The 18751-nt window shown below is 41.0% G+C and overlaps 1 protein-coding gene across 3 annotated transcripts in view; it reads right to left on the bottom strand.

Moving 5' to 3' along the window:
- Positions 1-18385, bottom strand: part of LOC134539148 (rho guanine nucleotide exchange factor 11-like) — a 517952-nt gene extending 499567 nt beyond the window's left edge. For all 3 annotated transcript variants that reach the window (XM_063380904.1, XM_063380905.1, XM_063380906.1), the window contains exon 1: positions 18364-18385. In XM_063380904.1, coding sequence (XP_063236974.1) covers positions 18364-18370 — 7 coding nt within the window. In that variant the 5' untranslated portion in view covers positions 18371-18385. The remainder of the gene's footprint in view (positions 1-18363) is intronic.
- Between the last annotated feature and the right edge of the window lie 366 nt (positions 18386-18751).

The following is an 18751-nucleotide window of genomic DNA, read 5'->3' as shown; positions in this document are numbered from 1 at the left end:
TCTGATAGTTTTAGGATCGAGTCGCGACCCATCGTTTGGAAACCCCGATCCCTCCCAGGGCTGGGAGAGCATATAGCCCTGAAACACCCCGCCCTTCCTTCTTCAAGGCCACACACACGCACGGGGGGTCTGCTCAAGAAAAGCACTTAAGAATTCGCCGAAGGTCGATAAGTAGTTTAGTTTTTAAAATTGTGTTTTCATAAGAGTTAAGAAATGGCTAAATGAAACTTAAGGGACTTGCATTACACCTTTTACTTCGCCGTATGATGTTACAGTCACCGCTCGAATCTCAACAGTTGCCCTATACACGACGAGAAACTGCCTTGCGCTCAGAGGCGACACCGCGCTAGAAGCACCAGCGAGCGTCGCGGCCTACACTAAACACAGATACGCCCCTGATTCTGAGGGGCCCCTTTTAAGGATCACGTACCGCTACCTTGGAATTTTTCTATCATTTGTTGCTACAATTCTGTTTTAAACTGTTTTTATCCCATTCTTTTGCACGTCACTGCATAAATCATATCTCCCAGACTTTGTATGTCTTGTTACAGCCACATATGGCGGGGACGCACCACAACGCCGAAATACCACAACGCCGAAATGCCAAATTGACCACAACGCCGACAGCTAGAAAACTGCTGTGTACCACAACGCCGGATTACCACAACGCCGAAAAATGCCATTGCAGGACTGCCACAAAGGTTAGGTTAGGTTAGACTAGGTTAGGCTAGGCTAGGATAGGCTAGGTTAAGTTAGGTTAGGTTATATTACGCTAGGTTAAAGGTTAGGTTAGGTAAGGTTAGGTTTGATTGTGGTATTTCGGCGTTAAGGTACATTTAAGAAACACACACAAATTCATTCAGTTGTTATTTCGGCGTTGTGGTACACAGCAGTTTTCTAGCTGTCGGCGTTGTGGTCAATTTTGACATTCGGCGTGACGCTATTTCGGCGTTGTGGTAACGACCCCCACATGGCTAGCAGGCTCTAGTCTGTAAGCGCCGCGAGGTAACAACTTATTATTTCACGCGGGCGACTACAACTGCCATGATAGTCACATCAGTTCACAAGTGTTGACTTCTACGAGCAGCCAAAGCTAGGTCCCGTGCCATGTCAAGACCAAAACATTTAGCACGGAAGCCTTATTGCTAGGGGCAGGCATTTTTCGCGAAAAGATCTGAACACTTATTAGACTGCAACAAGGCATACCCGCACCTGTGGTTTCTTCCTCGTGATTGGCGGCCGTCTGCGAGAGAAGTCGTCGCCTTGTTTGACCGAGCCACTCAGGACGCGTTTGTTTCCGCACTGAATCACTGTGATTGGTGTTGTTACAATCAATATGTACCTGGGAGAAACTCTCCCATGACGAAACACAGGCGATGCTAGTGTTTTAACTTTCATCTAGTCTCGAAATCTTTTCGCGAGATCTGCATGCCCCTACTTATTGCATACTTATTGCAAGCTGCATCTAATTATTTGAAATTGCAAGATGGCGAGGCCTAATACGGTCAGCACGGGCTCCCGGAATAATTGAGCGTCTGTCTCTTCTTCCTGTGGGGGTTACCTCGAGGAAAAGTTTTCCAAACATCGTCCTCACACCTTGGAAGAACTGGAGGTGAAAATTGGGGGGGGGGGGGGGGACGACGACACCGCTATACTCATATATGCCGAAAAACTGTTTGAAGAGTTCTGAAATCGCCTTCATCAATGCATCACTGCTTATGCCTACCTTCTTCCTAAGTTGATCTTCAGAACACGAAAAAAAAAAAAAAAAAATTTATATATATATATATAATGGGATGTATACTGATTCCAATAAAATAAAATTCGTTTCTGTAAGTTGCTCCGTCTTTTTTAATGGCACTTAAAAACCGATACACGCCTTTTTTTGGCCCCGCCTGTACTTTCTTGTTCAGATAAACAGTGCTGAATTTGTTTTTTTTTCTTTCATATAATTTACGTGGTTCTACTTATAAATCAACAAATATAGTTTGGCAACTTGTACAAATTATTTTTTTTGTAACATACACTAACGTTTTTTACAGTGTTTCGTCCTCTAAATCATTATCACCACTAAATGTGACACGAAAAAAAAAACATTCGTTTGAACTACTAAATGTAACAATTTGATTCTAATCATTGAATAACTCTAGAAAAGCAGAGTAGCCCTTTAAAAACTACTTGAAATACGAAGGTAAAGAAAACGTTGCTGGAACGAATGAAGTTCAATACAGTTTACATTATCGCCAGCTGCTTGATACATAACAATAACCTGTCAAGATAAATTCGTACTGATAAGACTCAAGGGCAAATATTTTAAGTTTAAAATCACACATTCTTGATGTTGGCTGGAAGCAACAGATGTTCAATTTGGGGCTTTCTCGCACCCTGAATTCAATTACATCCATCCCAGACTCCAGTGAAATACGTGGTGGTTGAACACTGGAATAAATTAATTCAAATAATAGAAAACATCAAAATACGATTTTTAAAAAAATTAAATAAAGAACTGTTTTGAAGCTGGCACAAAATTTTTAAGCATACAAATATGTTGTGATTTCTTACTAATCAGTTTGTAAACTCAACACAATTACATTCATCCCAAAACAAACTTGCAAAATATGTTGTAGAGGCCACAAAACAGTAATTTTCGGTGTATATATTTTATATTTTTTCATTAAGAATGATAATTTAATGGGCATTTCTTTCCCAGGTTTTTTTTTTCGGTCTTAGTAAAACTCTAAAAAACAAGTCCCAAAACGAGAACAAAACGTTTTTGAAAAATATATAACTTTTGTTTTTTTGTAGTTTTCTTCTACAGACATAACTGTGCTTTAGCAATGGCGTATGTCCAAAAGCTTACATCAAGTCACATGCTGTACAGACGAGCGCACATGTGTGCGAGTTTACAAGAATGTATGCAAGTATCCGTGAAGTATGCGCGTGAGCAAACTTGCAAGTGTGCTGCTACTGCCATCTGTGTAACTTGATGGCTAAAATGTACATAATAAAACTTTAACACTAACTGATTGGCAAAAAACGTAAAGCTTCAATCGGTGGGTCTAAAAGCACTAAGATTTTTTTTTTAAATTCATCCCCTACGGAGGTTAAATAGGGAATGAAAGTTTGTATGGAAGTTTGTCATTTTTTAAGTTACAAATATGGTGATTGGGTTTAGGCTTCTGTTTATAAATAGAAATTTGTTGTATTAACGGTTTTTGGTAGCTCATCAAAAATGAGGATTAAATGCTTTCCCATCGGGCACACGGCCAGTATGATACAGAAATTCGCTATGCGTTGATCTTTATACTTTTAGCTAAGCAGTGATGACATTAATTCCTACCGGTTGTAAAGATGTTTATATCTATAAGGCCCGCACACACGATCAGTTCGGACTGCTCAGACCGAACAGACAGTTTGGACTTAATTGGGGCGCTATCAGTCCAGGTGCTCAGTTCGGACCGAACAGTCCAAACTGACAGTTTGGTCTGAACTGAAGCCTTCCCCACACACACGCGCGATCTTGTGGTTGCTGTTGCCTGTTGGATGTATCGTTCCATCGTGGAATTTGGTAGAAACTTTGGACGTTGCGACTGCTGTTGCACTTTCAGTTAGAAAAAAAATTGGTTGTCTGTAAAGTCGGTTTACGGACGATAGTTCAACGTGACAACGTCATAACAAAACATTTATGAAATGATTGCATACTTTTATGAATAGAATTGAATCATTTTTATTGAATTATCACTATTTTGTATGGATACAAAGGAGTGAAATGAAATCTACAATTTAATTGATAAAATTACTTTTATTTGCACTCATTAATTCAAATATGTTTATTACTTTAACGAACAGATTATTTTAACTATAACTTTTATACATGTTTGCTATTTAACTTCTTCCAATCTGTGTTATTCTGTCAAGGATAGGACGATGATAGGATAAGTAGGAAACGAATGGGAGTGTTTCAAGTTTAAAGTGCCTCGAAAAAAGACAAATCGATGGTTGTTCCAATCGAGTGGAAGAGAGATAGATGCGGCGCAAGCGTACAAAGAGCGTTACGGGACACTTTTTCGTACGTGCATCCGGCGTTCGTCGATTTATTAGACGTTTTCGCTTCAAAAAAAGAAAAAACAGAATGGCGAAGCAACCAAAGCTGTCTGCTTTCCCACCCACGGCAGTTCCGACTGATAAGCCCGTGTGTGGGGGCCTTGAGGCAATATTGCCGAGCAATGTAGGACTCGGGCAACAGCGACCACTACGGGTAAGGTTGGTAAGGGGGGAAGGGGGCGGGGGCGAGGCAGCGGGAGGTAACGAGCAAGCAAGCAAGCAAGCCCAGACCGCGACGTGTGGGCCGATTAGATACGGCGCAAGCAGCAAACAGGCGTTGCGAAACACCCTCAGGGGGGGGGGGGGGGGTCGCCCCGACATCGGCCAGCTCCGTTTGAAACCGTTCTGCTACGCGTCAAAACATTTTTCCTCATCGCATCGCACGGGGACGAACTGAAACATCTACAGGTCTTTAATCCGGCACAAGGATCGGCACATTCTGTAATTCGGCACCAATCGGGTCCACAGCGTCTAAACTTTTTTCCTTCCCTCCCCCCCCCCCCCCCGGGTCGGTTCCGGGCTGTTGACATACACCGCATCACTGCGCTACCGGTGTTTTTAGTTCGCTCAGAGTTAAAAGGATTCTCCATAGAATGGGTGTTTCTCACAGAATTGGGATTTAAAGTACAGTCTGGGATTTCCCACAGAACAGATATTAACTATTTTTTTTTTTTTTAATTTAGAGGAGTATTTAGCTGGGTATGATTTACAACTTATTCAGATAAAATAAATGTTAAGATCTTAATTAGTAAATAATTTTATGTTCCTGTAAATCACAAGAAACATTAATGAGCAAACTTTGGTTTTTATCGGAGTGTAATAAGACCTATCATTAAAAAAATTAAGATATTCTTTTTTTTAAAAAAAAAAATACATTATTAAAAACCATTTAGATTTTTTTAAAACCACGTGGTTTTAAACCATCGTAGTTTAAGTCAACCAAACTGTGCGCTCTACCTTGGTATTCGCGTTAAAACTGGGCGTATTAACCAACATACTGCAAAATCGCGAATACAAAGCCAAGTGTGTGAAAAAAACAAAACAAACAAAACAAAGGCCGCACAAGAGAGAGACGTGGAACTGTTTATTTATGGAATGCAAATAGTTCAGTTGATGCAGGGAGGGCGTAAACCCAGCCGATTAAGTACGTAAGCAATCAAAAGAAGCATCGGCTGAGATGAGAGAGCGTTTTCTTTCAGCCATCTGGCGCGCGGCGTGTCTCTATGCGGGGAGGAGTTAATTAACTACGGCATAACGGCCCATCGGCAACAAGATCTATTACACGGATGAAGGGTGGGAAGTTGAGGATCACCGAATAAATTCATTGGTTGAGGGGCGGGGGGTAAGTAGTTGAATACCACGAAGAAAAAAAAACACCGACTCACGGCAACGTCCATCATGTTTACTCATAAATGTGTAAAAACATTTCCCCCCCCCCCCCATAAATAACGTTTGAATTCCAGGGAGAACAGATGACCAGGGGGATTTCGGGTGGTATGAATTACCTTCAAGTTAAAATAGGGAGGCTGTTTTCAAAACTAAGGTTTTAATTTTGAAGATTACTAAAGCTTTAAAAAAAAATGAAGAAAAAAAATATAATTTTAATAGAAAAAATTTAACCGACTTCAAAGTTTCGGAACATACATTTTTTTTTATCCCTACAAGTTTTTTTTTTTTTTAAGGCGTAATGCAGAAAGCGCGCCTCTCATTCCGCTGCTCTCAAAGCCTTAAAAGAGTGAAGGAAAAAACATTTTTTTTTAAAAATATAGATTCAAACCACAATAAAACAATCCCAGCGAACGTCGTCCTAAAAAAAGGTCCTAATTCCAGCATTTATACATTACACAAACCTACAAACTCTGAGCATATATATTATCGAAACCTACAAACCAGATTGACAAGGACACCGTCATCAATGACAAAAAAAAACATTTTAGTTCCAAGTAATTTAAATTAGTATGAGTTTCCAATAGTTTTTTTTCTCTTCGTAATGTTATTTACCGACTCGTTTTTACCTTCAACTGTTTTCTTAATTAATATTATAGTAGGTAAATTTCGTAAAATGACATCAACAATATATATAATGCTAGTTACCAACTCTTTACATATTTCTTTTTAGCGAATTTTCACACAAGTACAGATGAGTCTGAATTCGACCGACTAAGGCTACATGTTCACCAACAACTCAAGTTCAGAACCTCGCTAGAGTGTGCAAAATATATATATATATTTTTTTTTTTTTTTGTTTTTTCATTTGCCAAAACATTCACGGTTCGACACCCCTCCATGAACATAAACCGGATCTCATTTTGGTGTGTGAAACGTATTACCTGACGACTATACACCTCGTTCCCCCCCCCCCACACCCAGGGGGCTTTTCCGTCGAGCCGGAGTAAATTAGTTAGTGTTTTCTTCGCACGAGGTGTAGGTCGTTAATTTCATTAAGTATGTTTAATTTACGTTGTTTTCCTACTGTCGCAACAGGTGGCTCACCCCCGAGGGACCTCAATGGAGATTTCCTGGCCTGGATAGTTAAATTAATATATAATAAAAACAACATACATAGAATCAATAACAAAATATATATTTTGGTACCTAAATAAATTACCCCTTGTCGTACATAAAAAAAAAATCAAAACCCCTGAAATGCTTCGGCCAAGAGGGGTCAGTGGTTTATCATTTGTTGTTGTAGCAACAGGAGGTCGCTTGGAGAAGAATCCAAGGGTTCCCTAGCCCGATGCGGAGTCGACGTGGTGAGCGACGACACAGCTCCGGTGCTAGCCTGGACAGCTGGCAGGGGTTGGATAGGCTCTCCACCGGACCACGGGTTCACTGGGTGTTTTGAGGGGTCCCGGTGTGATGTGGGAGATCTGGGTGGGCGCCAGCAGTGCTGATAAAGTCTTAGGGCTCAGGACACAGCCAATTGTCTGGTTAGCTGAGTGAGGCGGGTGACGATGCTGGGATGGGTAGCATCGGCCTCTGGACATAGCTGGATCTCCAACACCTCCCCTGTTTCCCGTACACGGCGTAGGGGACGCACCACAACGCCGAAATGCCAAACTGACCACAACGCCGACAGCTAGAAAACTGCTGTGTACCACAACGCCGAATTACCACAAAGGCGAAATACACAAACGCCGGAAAATGTCATTGCAGGACTGCCACAAAGGTTAGGTTAGGTTAGACTAGGTAAGGTTCGACTAGGTTAGGTTAGGTTAGGCTAGGATAGGTTAGGTTAAGTTATATTACGCTAGGTTGGGTTAGGTTAGGTAAGGTTAGGTTTGATTGTGGTATTTAGGAGTTAAGGTACATTTAAGAAACACACACAAATTCATTCAGTTATTATTTCGGCGTTGCGGTACACAGCAGTTTTCTAGCTGTCGGCGTTGTGGTCAATTTTGACATTCGGCGTTATGGTATTTCGGGCGTTGTGGTAACGACCCTACGGCGTATACCGTATCCACGCCCGTGGCCGGTAGGGCTCACGCCCTACCGAAACCGAAATAGGGAGAAAGAAATCCCTCTCGCAGTCACACCGTTGCGACAGGAGGAAGTCTATAGCACGCGCTGAAGCAACTACGGGCAACCTTCGGGGCGGTGACGAACGGCGACTGACAGCCGCACTTTTTAAGCCACGGCCGAGACGAAACAATAAATCAATCCGCGATAAGATTAGCTATCGGTCGACACAATGCCATTTCTGGCACATTTCTGGCACACTGCTGGGACCTTGGCGAGTCGCTCCGGGACGGATGTTCCCGTGGTTGCACGGAAATTTGTACAGAGTTCACTGTGAGCACATAGATTAAATTGTTATTAGAATTTCAAAATTTACGAACTAATACATAATAAATTAAAAAAAAAAAACTAACGAGCAACTCATGTTGTCGCATTAATGTGTGTGTTTGCTCAATGTCTACTTGAGATTTTGAAAAAAAAAAAAAACTTATAAAAAAGACCCACCCCCGCCCTTAAATGAAGCATCTTCACCATGCGTAAACCCTGTACTTCAGCTAATGTGTGAGTGTGTGTGTCCATACAGGAATTTACCAACAAACGTCGGTGGCAAGTTCAGCGTGACACACAGTGTATATTATGTTTTATCAATAAAGTTCTGCAAACACCGCGAATTTTGTCGCTGTCATATTCGACCAAGGGGAAACGCCTTTATTTTCCACATACTTCTGTGACATGTTACTAGCCCCAATCCCCCAATTATTTTAATGAAGTAAATATTTGGTGCAATTTTACAAGCTTTACATTATAATATTAATCTCTATAATAGTTCAAGGTAAAAATGTGCCTGTAAACTGGAAACGGATAGGCCCTACTAATTTACATTACTTGGAACTATTTTTTTTTCTGTTTCGAAATTTGACATCTACTTTAAAGGGGTGAAAACGAGGTAAGTTTGGTTCTATAAAACCAATCATACGTACTCAACAAATCAAGAGCAGGGGTTAAGGGTGGGTCGCGACTCAATCCTAAAACTATCTATCAGAAACCATCAGAAAAGATGAGGAAAATCGAAACAAATCGAACTGTGTGCAAACACATATCTATTGTTAAATAAATAACTGTTTTGCTACAAAGTGCTTATATTTTGTCAACCATTTTTCAAATCAGAACACAAATTGTTTATTAATAATCATCAATCAGTATCTTAGAAAAAGTATATTTGACGGTATTCATAAGGAAGGGATACGATACAAAAAAGATTTTTTTACTCCACCATGGACCGATAAACCGTGAAGGTATTCCTATAAGCAAAGGTGGGTCGCCAGCTGAAAATGTTTGGGGAACCACAGATTTAAAGAATAACGTAACGGTAATTTTTCATAATTTTTTTTACGTGACGTCTAATAAATCGATGAACGCCGGCTGCACGCACGAAAAAGTGTCCCGTTACGCACATTGTTCCGTTACGCTGTGTTCCGTTACGCTCATTGTACGCTTGCGCCGCATCTATCTCTCTTCCACTCGACTGTTTTTAAAGTGAAGTGAAAAGTTAATGTGGTTTTCATTGCTTATTACAACAAAAATTTCGGCAATAAAGGTTGAATTATTCTTGCATTTTAAAAAATCTGATTACTGGTATAATTTCAAGTATTTATTCTTTTATTATTAAAATAAATAAATGATTCAATTTTATTCATAAAAGTATGCAATCATTTCATCAATGTTTTGTTATGACGTTGTCACGTTAAACTATCGTCCGTAAACCGACTTTACAGACAACCGATTTTTTTTTTCTCGAAATTCTACCGCTAAAAGGATAAAAATGGGATTGGGGTGGGGGGGTGGGGAGGGGGAGGAGGCAGCTTCACGTGTGAAGGCCAGTGTACCGATCCCGACATCGGGAGACGCGTGAAGACGCGTGAAGACGCGGGCAGACGCCACGCGCGCGGGCGACTGGCGCCGGCGGCAGTATTTATAAAGCCGTCGCCCTGTCGAGAGGGCGCGCACTGCGAGCGTCGCCGCGTGGCGACAGCGTTGCCAAACCGACTGGCATCTGCCACGGAAACCTTTGAAATTATACATCGAGCAGTATGATTTTTTTTTCTTCTTTCCTTCAGTTTGAATACGCCACACCCGAGTTTAACTAGGTCATTTGAAATTACAGCACACTGACAAGCCTCTATTGCACACCAACACGACACTACATCACGCCAGTTAGCTGATCTAACTGGTGGGGAGCTTCACTCCCCCGCCGAATTAGGTACACGTAACATTTATAGCATTACACAACCTACCAGCGCACACACAGGCCCGTGTGCCAAACCTATCCCAACAAGACACGCACCCCCGCCGTCGATTCAAATGATTCTTCACCAGTGTGGGGTGCACCTGAATTACAATGCACTTGGCGAGTTGTAGAAACTTCGGTTTCTGGCCTCGCCCACGCTTACTGCCCCGGATGGCAATATGATGAATCGGCGGCTTCAGTTTGAAGGACGGCAGTCCGATACAGCAATGAACGATTTCTCGATCCACAATCACACAATCGACCGAGAATGACAGCGAGATATTTCTTTCTTTCTAGGACCCCGAACGTCTCGTTTGAAAAAATTTACACATGGCCCATTGCAAGAAATAATTGAAATGAATTTTTTTGACGTGACAAACGTCTTATAAATCGATGAACGTCGGCTGCACGCACGAAAAAAGCATGATTCAATTGTCACGTTCCGCCTGAGCCGAGCGTGCAAGAACCGGCCAACCACCGTGCGAGAAAATTTTATATAATATCAAACAGGTGAAGGCAGGCTTTTAAACTAATTGTTAGTGATTATATTTAAACAAACTATTTAAATTAAATTTGCAAAAACTGTAAATAATATTTGAAAATTAAAAAGTACGCAATTTTACATCAATGTTTTCTTATGACGTTATCACGTAAAATTATAGTCCGTAAACCTACTTTACAGACAACCCCCTTTTTTTATGGATTGGGAAAACACGTAAAAACCGAAACCATACGGGCCGCGATTCGAACCCCGAGTCATTTGGTATCGTGAGGTACTATGTGTCTTTCCACTTCGCCGCGGCGAGAAAATAGAAAAAAAAAATATATCCATGAAAATCCCGGTATTTTTTTCTTCTTCTGTGCTCGTCGTTAATCCAAAATTTCCAAGAAATTTAATCAATTTTCCAAACCGATTTATAGTTAGAAATTCCCAGGAAATGGTAGGCATCCCACGAGTTGGCAACACTGCGTGGGGGCTGACGTGTCATTGGCCGACTCTAAGGACGGTGACGTCCCAGATTCCTTTAGGGACAGCCGAGCAACACCCGCGACAAAATAGCTCGCTCAAGGTTCCTTTCTATATTCACTGCCCGTGTGCCCGATGGGAAAGAATTCGATCCCCATTTTTTTTTATGAATTATCAAAAAACGCTTATACAACTTTTATTTATAAATAGAAGTCTAAGCACCGATTTCCATTATTTCTGACTTCAAAAATGAAAAACTTCCATCCCCAATTTTAATTCCTTGGGGGATGAATTTTCAAAAATCTTTTTTATTTTTTTTTATTTTAGTGCTCACCTACGTTACATAAAGATCACCTATGCACAATTTCATGTTTCTAGACCCAACGGTTGTGTGTTGTCTGTCAATCAGTGTTAAGAGTTTTATCAAGTAGATATTTCTTGTAAAAAATATACTCGTCTAGTGGAGGACCAGTATTAAATATTATTTCTTCATATTCCTATACACAAACGTTTCAAAAAACTAGGGCCTACCACATTTCAGATTTTTCATTAAAACTACACTCAAAGGATCCACAAAATTTGTAACAAGATTTCCCACAATTTGTTTGACAAAAAACTCCAATTTTCTTGAGTAAATTTTTAACATTAATTTATACCTACTCTGAAATTTTATGGAAAAAAATAAATGCAATTCAGCCTTCACCATCCCCACGGTAGGCCTAGATCTCTTCCCACAGAACCTGCATGCGCCATTTTATAGTGTGTTTGATAATGCACCATAAACCATCTGGAAAAAAATTTCAGTCTGAGCGATGCAAAAATGGTTCAAAAAACTGACATTTGGTGGAGGGGGGAGTGGTTTTCCATGAGTTTTCCTGAAATTTTCCCTGAACAATTCCCACCTCACTAACTTTTCAGGATTTGGACAACCTGTATACTGCAGAGAAAATAGTGGTACATAAAGCTGATATTAATAAACACTAATATGACATTCAAACAGGAAAAACTAATTAAACATACATACATCTAAAAGACACAATAACGTTTATAATCGATGTTTTAGTAGCCAGCTAATATATCAGATATATCGTTTCTGCGAATATAACCGACTACAACAACAAAATAAAGCTTCTGATATGAAGTAAAATTTATTGTGATATTGACACTGAAGATTTTTAAAACAACTGACAGATGCATTTTTAAGTTATTCACGTAAGTGTCAAACATGTGCGATTTACACACGATTGTGTTCACTTTATATTCATTATGGGAGGAGAAAGTATTTATGATTAATAAAAGAGACAAATCACAGGGGCTATATATATATATATATATATATTTCTGCTTCGCGAATACAATCCTAATGCCGATCACGAAACCCATTTTCGACCTTGAAAATCAGTTTCAAAAACAGTAAATGTGCAAAATATCGATATATATGGTATATTTAATTTAACTGCAATTCCAAAAAAAAATTATTCTACGGAATTAAAGGCATTGGTACCCTTTTATTGCATACAAAATTTGCTGCTGTTTTATAAACATGAATAGCCTAAGAACAAAAAACCCATCCTGCTGCAATAGTAGTTGTTGAGTACACTGAATGCCAAAGTTTCAGCGGAAATGATAAACCAACTAAAATATCAACCTTAGGAACTAAGATAGGCTGCAAATAGTTTTTGTAAACTCCACTTCAGTCCTCACGCCATATTTTGGGCAAGGTTCCAAACAACCTGCGGGTCTTAATTGCCAATCATGTCTGCTTATTTTGAAGCAGGGAATATGTTAGTGTGGATTCTAGCAAATATAAATTACATACAGAATTCCAAAAAACTGTAAAGTCGAACAAGGCGCTCCAGTTTGGTAGAACAGATTTTTTTCTTTGATAGTCCAAGCAAGTATGATAGCTGCGACAGTATAGTTCATGGTCAAAATTAATCCTGATTGGTAATTTAATTATTTTCTATAGTGTGCCAGACGTCAATATTAACACCGAAACTGGCGTGCAATTTCATCACAATGGTGAAATAGTAACATTATTTGCATGTGTGTTACATCAATTCACTCAATCTGCGATTTAAAAAAAAAAAAATATGGATAAGTTTCAAACTAATTAAGGTTCTTCCGACAGATTTTTCACGTAGGTGTATTCCGTGGACATTATATATTTATTTATTTATTTGATTTGTTACATGCCACACCAACAGCACAAGGCTCCAACGGTGGGCACAACATGTAAGACAAGTAAAAAAACAAATACAGTAACAGAACAAAAATAAGAACAAAACAATAAATTATAAGAACAACAAATAGTAGGACAAAGACAACATAACATACAAATATCCATATGAGTGCTTAACTTCTAAAAATTACTTAAAATAACTAAAACGTTTCATGAGAGTAATAAATGTATAAGTACAGAACATATAATATTATGTAGATAAATACAGTTAGTATCCTTAGATTAATATATCTGGTATTAAATAATTTAGGTAATAACATTTGAGCATAAAGATAATTAATCTTTGGATGCCGAAAAAATAATATTTTTAACAAGTTTTTTCTCTCTGGTAGGTTGTAAGTGATTAACATACATATTAAAATTGTTAACAAGTCTATATATAATATCATTTGTATTTAAAAGTGTGCACAAAAAAGGTGGGTTACGGCTATTAAAAGAAGGAATTTTAATGCCAGTAACATCAAATATATGAGGGCATATAAGATTACCATAATAACAATTGAAGACAAAAATGGCATCTAAGATCTTTCTTCTAGTTGATAATGAACCAAGGAGGGAATTTAAATCTATGTTATTGATGGTATTTAATTTTTTGTTAATATAGTCAGATACTTTAGATTGAATTCTGTCAAGCTTTTCAATATCAGTGTTATTGATGCTATTCCATATAATAGAACCATATTCAAGTTTTGATTTTATTAGAGCTGTATAGAGGAAGAGAATAGAGTCAAGACAAGACACGGCAGGTTGGAAACGACTGCAAATAAATACCAAGGCCGTTATTCACTTGTTAAAATTACACGCAGTAAAAAGAAAAATATTAAAAATTTCACATTTTCAAAACAAAAATAAAAGGGGGGGGGGGGGAGAACATGAAGTACTGAAATTATTACGGAAAAAAACTTCATTTTCTACTGTTTTTAAGCCGAAATAGTTGGCAATTAAGACCCTCGGGTTGTTTGGAACCTAGCCCGAAATATTGCGTGCGGAATTTCCTCATGACGACTGAATAAGAGTTCACAAAAAAATATTTGCAACCCATCTTTATTTCCTAAGGTTGATATTACAGTCGTTTTGACATTTCCGCTGAAACTTTGGCATTTAATGTACGCAACAGCTACAAGTTTCAAGTCACAAGGTTGGTGTCAGTTTGCGTATGGAAATTTCTGTTGCGTTGATGGCGCGCGCTTATGAACCCGTGAAGCCTTCTTTTCACAGAAGAGAGAGCCAAACGGCCGATCGTGAATCTTCGGTTTTTGTGCATCTTCGGTTTTTTTTTTTGTTCATTGTGACTCATGATAACTAATGGTCAATTAGGTTAGGTTAGCTACATTTTAAATACTTTAAAACATTGTGGACGGTTGATTTGATAAGGATAGCTACATTAAAGATACTGTGAAATCATGTAAACGGTTTCCTAGCGCTGGATAGCTACATATTAAAAAGTTATTTGCTAAGCAATCATAAAATGATTTTACAGTATATTTAATGTAGCTATACTTACCTAACATAACCAACCATCCACAATGTTTTAAAGTATTTATAATGTAGCTAACCTAACCTTTTACAATGAACCAAAAAAAAAAAAAAAAAACCCCCGCAGATGCACGATCGGGCGTTTGGCTCTCTCGTCTGTGAAATGAAGGCTTCCCTTATGAACCCGGCCCGGAGGCTCGTGGAAGGTGCAGCGGAGCGCATGCGCGCGCGAGGAAGAGAGGCGCGCGCCGGGTCCCGTCAGCGGGCGGCTTATAGGCGTTGCGTCACCCCAAGTGTGCTTGCTGTCCCCCTGTTCCGCCTCACCAAGGGGCCAGGGCCCGCGCGAGCCACGCCGACGACGAACACGCGAGTCGTCGACGGGCGAAGTCCTGCCTGTCACGCGCGGTGTGCACAGCTTCGCGAGGGGTCGTCGCCGCAACGCCCGAAATACCAAAACGCCGAATGTCAGAATTGACCACACGACGCCCGACAGCTAGAAAACTGCTGTGTACCACAACGCCGAAATAACAACTGAATGAATTTGTGTGTTTCTTAAATGTACCTTAACGCCCGAAAGACCACAATCAAACCTAACCTTACCTAACCTAGAGTAATATAACCTAACCTAACCTTACCTAACCTAGAGTAATATAACCTAACCTAGCCTATCCTAACCTAGTCTAACCTAACCTAGTCTAACCTAACCTAGTCTAACCTAACCTAGTCTAACCTAACCTAGTCTAACCTAACCTAGTCTAACCTAACCTAGTCTAACCTAACCTAACCTTTGTGGCAGTCCTGCAATGACATTTTTCGACGTTAGTGTATTTCGGCGTTGTGGTAATTGGGCGTTGTGGTGCACAGCAGTTTTCTAGCTGTCGGCGTTGTGGTCAATTTGGCATTTCGGCGTTGTGGTGCGTCCCCTTCACGAGATACCACGCCACGTGACAGCCCGCTCCAACATATCCGCGTCTGTTTACGAAAAAGCATTTCAAAGAGCACGCTATGGGCGTATAAGTAGTCCTGTTTCGTTTTTAAACTGCATTTCTAGACATGAAACACCCGGCATTCAAGAATACGTGCACCCAGATATCCATTCCTCGCTCATTCCTGGCGAGAAGACCGCGCGATTGCGCTTAGAGGCGACACCGCACTAGAAACACCAGCGAGCGTCGCACGTACGATCCCGCCTCACCAACACTAACACACCCCTGAACCAGGCGGGCCCCTTAAAATACAGGGCTGCACCTCGCGGCAAAAAAAATTTTGACCGCCTGTTTAACACTCTTGAACACTTATTTCTGTTTTTGGGAAGTTTACTCCCAAAACTGGTAACGATCGGTGAAAGAGGCTCTTTCCTAATGAGAATGCAATCGCTGTGCTGCTTAATGTTCGTCAAAGATCTAAATACGACGTTCAACCACGAGCTACAGAAACGAAGACAAAATTCTCTTTTGTCACGTTTCAGCCGTGATTTTTGACATCTTATTTTAAAAAAAAATATATCTTAAACGTACGCGTGAAATGTGAAATGGAAGCCGCTACATAGCAATAAAAACAGCAATGAAGCGAAAACCGAGAGTATCGACAAACTCTGAAAGAAGAACTACAAAAAAAAAAAAACACCGGGAGCGCAGTGACGCCAACTTGAGGCCACGGGAACAGATCAGAACGCGAGCGGCTCGAATGGTGCCGGATTACAGGTTGTCCCGAACTACAGAACCTCGGGTAATAGCCCGCACCCAGAAAAATGATCCATTGATCTTTACGGACACCGATGCCTTTATTTCTCAACGCGCGTGTACCGTGGAAGATGGCGTCATTCGCTCAAAGAACAAAAACACACGCACAGATTTCTCAGAAATAAACGGGTGCCAGGTGGCCGCTCGAAATAGCCTACATTGCGTCCAGATCCAACTTGCACCAACGTGGGTTTTGAAGAAAAGAAAAAAAAAGGAACATCGATATACCTAATTTCACCAGGTCAACGACTTTTCACTTCTAATTTTTTTTTTTTTTAAAGATAGACCACCACCAAATATTTTTTTTAATCCAGAATTATCTGTAAAGTATTTCTTCGGACACTTAAAAATATTACACTCTCAAAAAAAATTGTTCAATATCGATAATCAATTCCTAACAAAATTTCCCCATTCCAAATTTTTTATAAAAAAGTTATATGAACTGTACTTTGAACCACGTGTATGCGTTATAAGTATTTATTCCAATAATCGTACTTCATCCAGCAAAATCAGAGGTTTAAGTATTTGTAGCCCGATGAAAATCGACGATTTATACAGGATAGATGATCGCAACGAACCGGTACCTCGAAGGCCACGCATACATTGGCACACACACATATGCGGAGTTCTGTATTTCGCTTTTTAAGCTGCATTTTTAGGAGGGTGTTTTCAGAATAATTTGTAGACACCAAAACACCCGGTACGGATTCTTGAAAGCATTACACATTTTAACTCCATTTCCCTGCCGTACAGGCAATGATGGTTACTGTTTACCGCTCAGATCTCATACGCACGACGTGAAGACATCGCGCCGGTTCTGAGCCTTGCGCTTAGAGGCGACACTGCGGTACAAGCACCAGCGTGCGTCGCACCTATCATTAGGGACACCCGTACTTCGTGAATACATTTAGTGTCAAGGTATTTTACAAAACACTGTAGATTTTTCTTGTAATTATTGGTAGAGCCACGGAATTTTCGCGGATTCATTTAGTCGCAAGCTAGAATGCAAACCTCTACACTGTCGCACTGTGTTCATGATTGGACCGCAGTTATCTGGACACGCCCCTCTACGACCGAGAGCCAACGATGTCCAGCTAGGAGAGAAGTAAGCGAATCAGGTAGTGCAAAATAACAAGGATAAAAATGTTCTCGCTAAGAAATCAACCAATGGGAAAATAAACATGGGTCGAGCACACCTATAACTTTGAATTATATCCTGAGGCCAGAGGAATCAGCAAAATTTCCGGGACTCTAATTATTGGCTGTGGTCGGTGAAGGCTGTTTTCCCGCACTTGGCGGGGCCAATGAGGACGCAGTTACCGTACTGCTGCACGCCCGCAATTCGCCAAACCTCTAAGGAAAAAGCTACAGTTACGTGTGAAATAGCCTGACACGAGATGTATTCGCGAAATACAGGTGTCCTTACCTATCATTAGGGACTGGAAAAATTCGCGGTTTCAATGACCACTAGGATAGACTCCACGATTCTCTATGTACTCGGGCCAATATCACCTGGTCATTGGCTACCGACTCGGGACACCTGTTTACTGCGATTCTTATGATTCGATACTTCTTTTGTTGAGTGTTTGCCATTGGCTCAGAGTCCTTCAGGTAAATTGCGGTCCAATCACTGACGCAAGCATTAAGCTAAACGAGTTTGGATTCCAGCCTGTCTCGAAAGGAATCCGCGAAATTTTCCGGTCTCTACCCATCATCCCCGCCTCGCCAACACACGAACGCACGGAACGAGCAATCACTAGAGAACTGCAAAATTCGCGGATTCATTCGGTGATAGGCTAGAATTCAAACACACATGCCTCTTAGATAATTTTGCTATTGGCTTACTGTTCATCTGGACGAATCTCAACCAGTTAATAAACCCTCGACCGAAGAAGGATCGAATCACAGACAAAACCAGCTGAGACGACTTACAAGTCGGCAGCCAATGAACTTGCGTTATTTGCCCGAGTGTACAGGGGTTATGTGCAGTCTATACTGAAGGCCATAGAAACCGCGAATTTTGCAGGTCTCTAGCAATAACACCCCCTTCGCCGCGGGCCAACAGGAGGCGAGAGGAAGCACTCACGTGTCATCCCGCGCGCGCCCGCGGGTTGGTCGCAGGGTACGGACGGGCGGGAGCTCGGCCAATCACGAGCGAGAGAGAGAGAGAGGCGCACGCACACGCGGGAGAGACAGACGCACACGCGGGACGCCGCACTCGGGCGAAGGAACGCGCGCGACTGGTACGCCACCTGGGGCAGGCGGCGATCTCTCGGCGCGGAGCTAAATATACCGCGGTGGGAAAAAAAAAAAAAAGTTCGGGGAGGGAGAGGACAGGCTCTCCTGCCCTCCCCCCCCCCTCCAAGACCCCTCCCGCGAACCAGGCCGTCAGAAACTGCCGGCAGGGGTCAAGGGGGTCGGCGCCGAGATCGATAAACCGCACTGATGGCATCGTACCCGCGGTGTTGAACGTA

Source organism: Bacillus rossius, chromosome 14 (genome assembly GCF_032445375.1).
Source record: "Bacillus rossius redtenbacheri isolate Brsri chromosome 14, Brsri_v3, whole genome shotgun sequence".
In the NCBI taxonomy this organism is placed as follows: Eukaryota; Metazoa; Arthropoda; class Insecta; order Phasmatodea; family Bacillidae; genus Bacillus; species Bacillus rossius.
The sequence above is the reverse complement of the archived record's forward strand: the minus strand, read 5'-3'. Positions and strand labels throughout refer to the sequence as shown.